At 30.9% G+C, this 8,024-nt stretch overlaps 1 protein-coding gene across 1 annotated transcript; it reads right to left on the bottom strand.

Annotated features, from left to right (window-relative positions):
- Positions 1-1,419: 1,419 nt before the first annotated feature.
- Positions 1,420-7,273, bottom strand: LOC125841326 (photosynthetic NDH subunit of subcomplex B 3, chloroplastic). Its single transcript, XM_049520438.1, has 6 exons — positions 7,049-7,273; positions 6,863-6,976; positions 2,914-2,967; positions 2,055-2,117; positions 1,810-1,872; positions 1,420-1,689 (listed from the first exon to the last, which is right to left on the bottom strand). Exons 1-6 carry the CDS (start codon positions 7,187-7,189, stop codon positions 1,654-1,656), a joined length of 471 nt encoding a protein of 156 aa, XP_049376395.1. The 5' UTR covers positions 7,190-7,273; the 3' UTR covers positions 1,420-1,653.
- Between the last annotated feature and the right edge of the window lie 751 nt (positions 7,274-8,024).

Below are 8,024 nucleotides of genomic sequence, written 5' to 3'. Positions count from 1 at the left end.
TTTGGTGTATCATTTTTTTGACTTTGGGATTTGGATCTCATAGACAATTTTAATAAAAATTATCTAAAAAATATAGATTTTATCCACAAGGAAATGTAAGAATAATTTTTTACAAATATTTAAAATTTAAGGTGCAAAAAATGTAATTATTAATAATTTGAAATTAGAATATCTTGTATGCAATAATTGTTTGTTTTTACATGCCTTATACACTATTTTTATGATTCTATTTGTTTTATTTTCTATAGCAAAAAATACACCCTTCAATCAAATACATTTTTAAAATGAAATTACAAATACAAAGAAAAAAATACCATATATAGGAGCAAGTTTAGCACAAGGCTACCAACAAAATTAGAAAAATTCTAAGACAATCTTTTCCCTGCTTTTTATTGATAATGCAAATTGAAACAAAGCTATAGTAATAAACATTCAACCTTTGACCATAAAAAAAGAGTTAAACGTTTTGGAAGACAAGTTAATGAAAGTGACATCCAACTACATAAATGGAGTGGTCTTATCATAGTTCTAATCTCGGCAAATAAGTAAAAAAACAAATATATCAAGCTCCGATATTCTAGTAATTAAAGTGTTATTCATCCCTATAATCACATTATGCCTTGTAATCTTGACACAAATCCTTTTGTCTTGAAATTTTCTTCACTTGATTAAAGCTTCACTAATCTTCCACACAAAAATTGTATCACATATAAATCTTTCTATGAAAATACTATCGAAAGACTTGTATTTATAGGAAGAAATATAGCTTTGGAATATGAAGATTCACTTAGAAAGTTGAAAGATCAAGTATTACAAAAATTAAAGACAGATATTAATTAAGAGCATAAATTAATTTGGAAGATGAAACACATGCATGTATCTATTTAAAGGGATAGCTGTTATTTTTATTTTTATTTTCTATTTAATTTACTCACATTTTTACCAACTAAAAATATTATAGAAATTCTACTATTTACTATTTAATTAATTAAATATTTTAATAACATTTGAATTTAGCATAAGGGTAAAATAGTAATTTAACTTTTTTACTTTGGAGCTTCCCACTTATAATAATATATGATGATGATGATAATGTGTATCATCGACAGTGAAAGACTTTAAATAAGAGGAATTGCTGAGACATCATTTAATTCAAATAATTTATCCTTCATATTTATTTATCAAAGTCCAAGAGATGTGCTTTTGAGTTTCTATTAAATTTGTCAAGTAAACAACTAATTCAATAAGATACACAACATTTGTATTGTGTATGCAGACACCTTGTATAAGAGAAAACACCCGAAATTGATGAATAAAATGTTTATATATTTTGAACAGATAAATAAAAAAATATCTTATTCTCTTTTAATGGATCTATTATCTGTGGATTCAAGTCTAAGATAATGAAAAAGTTAAGAGTAAAACGCAGAATTAACAATAAAATGTATTAAGAGTCAGAATTAAATCTTTTTGGTTGTAGGACTAAAAAACTATTACAATTCATCTTTGGATAATAAAATATTCTTGACAGTGTACTCACTTGAAAACAAAATCGAATAATCATGAATAAACTTATTTAGGTAGTTCACCAGCGCAGGTGATTTACCTAGTTTCCGGAGATTTATACTCTCTCTGTTCACAGTTCATCTACCATCACTTCTTCCATTGAGGAAACCTCTGTACCACTACCTGTACATATTATAGGAACACCAATACCTTATGAGACAACGGTTCATTTTTACTTGTTTCATGGATTCAACAACATTTCATAGTATAATAAATTGTTGGCTAAATATATAATTTTGATACCTTCCCAGAGTTTTCCTTATTTCCAACTATAGTTTGGCAAGCCAATCTCCATGACTCAGGTTTCTGCACAATTATGAAAACTGAATGAGCAACTCTGCACAATATGTATTATTAACCATTATCTTCACAACAACAGAGAGTTTTTACTCTAAATTGGTAACAACTAGGTGTTATAACGTACAAATCAGAAAAGTTAACAATGTGACAGAAGAGAAGTTAAAAGTAGAGGCTTGTAGATCCCATGCCTTCTTTAGGTACCGGAGTTCTGTATTTGTTCTCTCATTCAGTACATCCTTTCCTTGTATAATCTGTCACAAGGAAGAAATTTGGTATGCATCATAGAAAGAAAGAACAAATATGGGAAGTTATACAGTTATCTCTAAGACTAACAAGTTTAGCCAGCTATTATAAGGTAACATCTAAGCTCACTACCAACCGTTCAGCAGATACTCAAATCGTGATGTATGGACCAATTGTATTCTAACATCTAATTAAAATGTGATGCAGTATAGATTGATGCACTATCCATCTAAGATGTAAGAGAAAAACCGTAAAATGCTAAGTCTCAACCAATAGAACCAACAAATAATTTTGTTTAGATACTTATGTAATCAATGAACTTTCCTAAATGTATGTCATCCACAGAAAAAAAATTTCTAACAAGCTAACAGGACCAATCCCAAGAGAACGTTTCTAGCCTGAAAGTTGTGGATGTCTCGATTTACAATTCCCACTTCTGGTCCATTTGAGCATATTTACTGAACAACTTTGAGCATAATCCTCGACTTGAAGGTCCGGAGTTGTTGGAGTTGCTACCCACGATACCAACTTCTCTTAGAAGAAGAAGTGACACTTCAATGGAAGCAATATATATATATATATATTTCCCTCCCTTGTTTATCGTTGTACTTACAGTGTATCGAAGTTGTAACTCTAAGCAAAGATATGGTTTATGTAGGTTATTACAAGTTAATGAATGTGTGTAAAATGGTCGATATACTGCTACCAACTGTTGATGTATTTCATATTTCAATGTCTAGTGAAAAGAAAAAAGAATTTCTAAAGAATGCTGATTATGTCTGATTACTAACAGCAGACTTATACCTCCACAATACAAGTACCACAGCTTCCACCGCCTCCACAATTCATCACCTTTCCCTGCCAAAAGGTAGACGCAGTACTGTTCAAGATCAAAAACAGGTGCAACAATAAAACATATAGATTGAAAAAAGCTGAATCTTTTATTTTCTTGAAATTCCGTAGCATTATATTTCCTATATGTTCAAATTTCAAACCATTACTTTCTTTGATATAACATATTCTTATGCAAACAAATCATAGAGGAGAAGATGATGATGTATTCAAGCAGTTGTTGATCTTTGATAAAGCATCTGTACATTCTTATAAACATTTTAAAAGATGTTGATTAGTAATTGTTGAGTCCTGGCGTAAAATGAACAAAGCTTGTAACAAATGAAATACAATTTCAATCACCTAATTATTTACAAAAATTTCATTACTATCTACATCATACTAGTCTATATCTATAGATTGAAAGAAGACAATGCTATGTGATTGACCTAGCCCCAAGCAATTTTGTTGAATTCATGAATGGTTACTCAAAACTTATAGTAGTTAACCATTAAAGTCACTCAACTTTGTTTTGTTTTTGAATAGTTATCTAAATTTGCTTAGTTAGCTTTCCTGGTCATTCGACTTCCCTGGTCATTTTAGTCGGAAATACAATTATGATTAGCTAGCAGCTCTATATATTTTTAGGAAAACAATATAGATTTATTTTACGGTTATCATTCTTAATAAGGGTGAGTTTTTTCGGACAACCAAAAGGGTAGGTCGGTATCTTTGCCACGTGGTTCAACGTCCACGGAATACGATCCACGCGTTGCATATTCATCTTCCACTTGAAAAACTTCCCTTATGGAAACAACAGATTCATTTTGTGCCCAAATTCAGAGACAGACGTTTCATTCCAATTCCTCAAAGATTTCCGCCCTTCGAATAAAAAGGTACACATCCTTTCTTTGCGTTGGGCTGAGGCATTCAGATGAATCAACTCTGACGTTCTGACTGATTTCATTTTTTTTGGGTTATCATTTATGAGATTCTTTTATTAATCCTTAAGTTCTTCAAGTGGTACATACTATGTTAATCATGCTTATAACTGTGTATTCGTGTAAGTTTTGCCAAGCGTCACTGTAGTTAGACCTATTTCATAAATTAATACTTTTTGGAGATTCTTTAATTGGTTGAAAATCATTCACTTAATTATGCTACATAGAGTAGTACAGTTATGAAGGATTTGGTTGTCAATTAAATATTTTGTATAATTAATCTGATGTTTGATACATTTGCATCTCTAATATTTTCTTATGGTATGCCGGTGACAATGTTTTCAAAAATTTTAAGGAAGTTGATGGAGCACCATGATGCTAAATTTTTATACTATGCTCTCAACTACTGATTTTTGGTTAACTTTTCCCTCTGATAAGTATATCTGATATTTGCTCTTGTTTGTTACAAAGTTCTGTGTGTTCCGATGGGATTATCACCTTGATTTCCTAATTATCATTCTATATACTATATATGATACAATTTTGTACTATTTCAAGTTCAGTTTATATTTACTTACTTGATATCAACTATTTTATAACGACAATATTGACAAATACTCCATGTCATCGAAAAACAAGTATTGGCAACTATTGCATTGAAAGTGCACACTCAACTTCTTAAATCCATGTTTTTGGTAGAAAACTGAATATTATTCTCACCTTTGCAGTATAATACAAGTTGACTATACGTGTTGATGTGTATTTGAGCTAAGAAAGGTCTATCTATTTTAACCTTTTGGAGGTACAGAAAGCTGTCACTCATGCATATAGAACCAACTTGCGTAAAAGTTTATTGATGTGTAGTTTGCCAAATATCAGGTCCATTTTGAACCACAAATACATAGAGCAAATAATTTGATGTACTACAATTTTCGCTAGAAAGTTGAAACCTTCTCTGTTACTTCTGTAGCAGTGCTCTGAATTACAGTACCATAGATGGGAATATTAATATTTATATTACTAAAACGATTCCAAAATCATGCTCCTATTTTGATTGTCTGGTGAAGATTCTAAATTAAACAACGATTAATTCATAATTTTGTTTCATAGTCTTAACAGTTGATCCACATGATTTATAAGTTATGTGTTTCATTAGTTGTAAATCTCATGTCGCACACTGTGTCCCTCCTACACAATCAATTAATCTTCACGCCTTTTATCTCAAATATATATTCCTTCCTATTCTTTAAAGCAGTTATAAACACATGAAGAAGCATAGGCATTAAGTATCCTTTGTGCTTGCCTACTTATGAATGCATCTTTTCATGTTTAATATCTAAAATGGCTGTTACTACATTGTAATTTCTTAGGAAGATTCCAAAGTAGTAAAGGCTGGTGTTTTATCATGGAAACATGGCATGAATTACTTTATACGTTAGACTATTGTCGTGTTTATATTTGATAAGAACAAGTGGCTAGCCAATTGGTAAAAAAACATATCATATATTAGTCTTCTTATTCGTTAAACCATGAGAGACCAGTTATAATAAGGTGATATGAATAGTTTTTCTACAGCTTAGAGAAAGAAGAAGTTGATTTGTAATCAACACTATGGGGTGCTTCAGATAACTATGTCAAAGAGATAAGGATAAGCTAAGTGTTTCCAATGCACTACGAAAAAAGAACGGAATAGAAGGGGCCTAACCAGTCCTTTCTTGCTCCTGTTGAGGGATAGAACTCTTCCAATGAAGTAGGTGATACATCCGCGTGTTGCTAATGGTATATGTGGTCTTTGATAGGAGACAGAAATTAATGATTCAGATCTCACCAGCCTCATACAATAGGGGCTTTTTCCCGGAGTTGGTTTCCTTCATGTTGGTAGTGGTATATGTTGTCTTCGATAGGAGGCAGAAATTTTGATTAAATTCTATTACTCTATCTATACCAATTATTAGAAATGGCCAACGCAGAGTAAGTCTGAGAAACAATTTTAAGGAGATAAGTCATTCAGGTGTGAGCGGAGACATATTTTAACCGAAGGTAGGAATCTGTTAAAAGTTTGTCTTATATTCCCTGAAGCTAGATCCTCCTCCTTTAAGATAGTTATTTTTATTTCAATTCTGAAGATTCAGAGTGCTCTTGTATTCGTTAAACTCTCCATAATTTGCTTTTGCAGATCTTTTATCATTGTCCTCACTCCCTAGAGTACTGTTCAGTGTTGAGATCTTTCTCATCGTTCTAATTGAGTATTATAACATATATCACTTACACCACACCTGAATTGATTATACTTTTAAATACTTGCAAGTGTTGAAATAGGCTGCTTGATGATCTATCTTAGCCTTTGTTTACAACTTCTTATCTGTAACTTGCAAATTCATATCTCAAGATTTGAACCTTCTCGGTAAGGGTTGATTTGCTCTCCCCTCCAAGCTTATATTCAATAATTTTTCTAACAAATTTACAGTAGAAATTGAACATACAACTGCATATGTACACCTAATTCTTTTTTATGGTCCTAGCGTTTGTGACAACTGATAGTCACCATCTCCTGTTTTAGGCTCAATGAAAAAATTAGGAATAATTGAACATGTTACTTGTTACCATGTCGTGTCGTATCTCAATAAGAAAATTAGGAGTAGCTGCACATGGTAACTGTTTGGTTTTATAATGTCAGCTGTCGGGTTCTTATTTTTAGCTTGGTTCTGAAATTGAATTGGTTCTAATGTTGTCTTCCGACTTAATGTGTTGTCCAGACACACAACTTATGCTCTGCCTGCAACTTTTACTCGGGAAAAAAGATATTTCTATGATAGAGTTTTTATTCGTCTCTTGACTTTACTTTTGTTCGATCGGCCAATTCCAAGTTATAATTTTAACGTGGACTCATGAAATGAAATTTAGTTTTTGTATTTGCAGGTATGAATTAGTAGTAGAGTGAGATTAAAGTAAAAGAAGGAAATAAAAGTGAAGTCACTCACATATGCAGCATACAACTCTATCTTATTCTCTGACATGATGTTCCTCAGCAGCTTCTCACCACTTACTGCTTTTGTTTTATCCATTGGGTAGTTGCCATTTTCATCTGGTTTTGGCTGCAACAAAGTAATATTGATTAACAAAACAAACAAGTTGAAAGGCATAAATATTCTTATGCACGTACGTACGCCAATGAACTCTAGTTCAATTTCAGGTTTTGTTGTGGTTGTGCAATATATACAAGTTGGTATTCTTTTAGTAAGAGAAATGAGGGGTTTATGGTGTTTTTTGGTGAACTCTGGTGGCCGGAATGTTATCCTTGCAGCCATCAATCATCTACCCAACATTCTCTATTCTACAATCTCTTTATCACTCACTTGTGGCTCCAAACTTTCTCAAATTTTATCCACTTCTTTCAATTCTAAAAAAAAAAACATATTTAAATGCCACGTATTCTCCAATAGAATTGTTCAACTCACCACCCAAACAAAAAAGACAACAAAAATACATAATTTAGAATTACTCCCTTGGTCTATTCCACTTTATAAAATCAATGGATAATTTTACACTTAATTCCTAATATACCCTTATGATTAATTATAGTCATTTGCCTATTACATTTTTCAAGAATTATAATTTTATAGTCAAATCTAAAGTAATTCAGGAATGTCATTCGGTCAGAAAGAAATTACAGTTCATACCCCTTTTAGTTTAAGCCTAATTTCATCCCACTCCTATTTATATTTAGATTCAATTCACTTTGGTCAAGTATTGTGTCTTATTATTAATTATTTTTGTTTTTGTCCTATCATTAATTATATGTGTTCTTTCTCATTTATTATTTTTATTTTATTTTGTATTTTTTAATTAATTTTTTATCCATTATTAGAAATACTATTTGATAATATTTGTATTCTTTCTTTCTTGGTTAGTTTATCTTCTTTTTTCTCTCTTTCTATATTTATTACCTTTAAAAGAAAATAAAATAAATTACTTTTGTTCTTTTCTTATATTTATTATTTATTTCTCTCTTTCATTCTTTTCTCATTTATGATTTTTATTGTTATATTAATATTACCGTTTATTAGAGATGCCATTTGGTAACATTTTCGTTACTTTTATTTTTTTATTAGTTTACCTTTTTTTCATTTTCTATATTTTACC

This window comes from Solanum stenotomum, chromosome 10 (genome assembly GCF_019186545.1).
Source record: "Solanum stenotomum isolate F172 chromosome 10, ASM1918654v1, whole genome shotgun sequence".
In the NCBI taxonomy this organism is placed as follows: domain Eukaryota; kingdom Viridiplantae; phylum Streptophyta; class Magnoliopsida; order Solanales; family Solanaceae; genus Solanum; species Solanum stenotomum.
Note: the sequence above shows the minus strand (reverse complement) of the source record. Positions and strands in the feature narration are given on the sequence as shown.

What these genes read in the sequence shown, in the direction of transcription:
- LOC125841326 (XM_049520438.1), bottom strand. Translation starts at nt 7,189, where the DNA reads ATGGCTGCAAGGATAACATTCCGGCCACCAGAGTTCACCAAAAAACAC. An exon ending in TTGAACTAGAGTTCATTGGC is followed by an intron (nt 6,977 to 7,048) that starts GTACGTACGTGC and finishes ACTTTGTTGCAG; the next exon opens with CCAAAACCAGATGAAAATGG. An exon ending in GTGGTACTTGTATTGTGGAG is followed by an intron (nt 2,118 to 2,913) that starts GTATAAGTCTGC and finishes TCCTTGTGACAG; the next exon opens with ATTATACAAGGAAAGGATGT.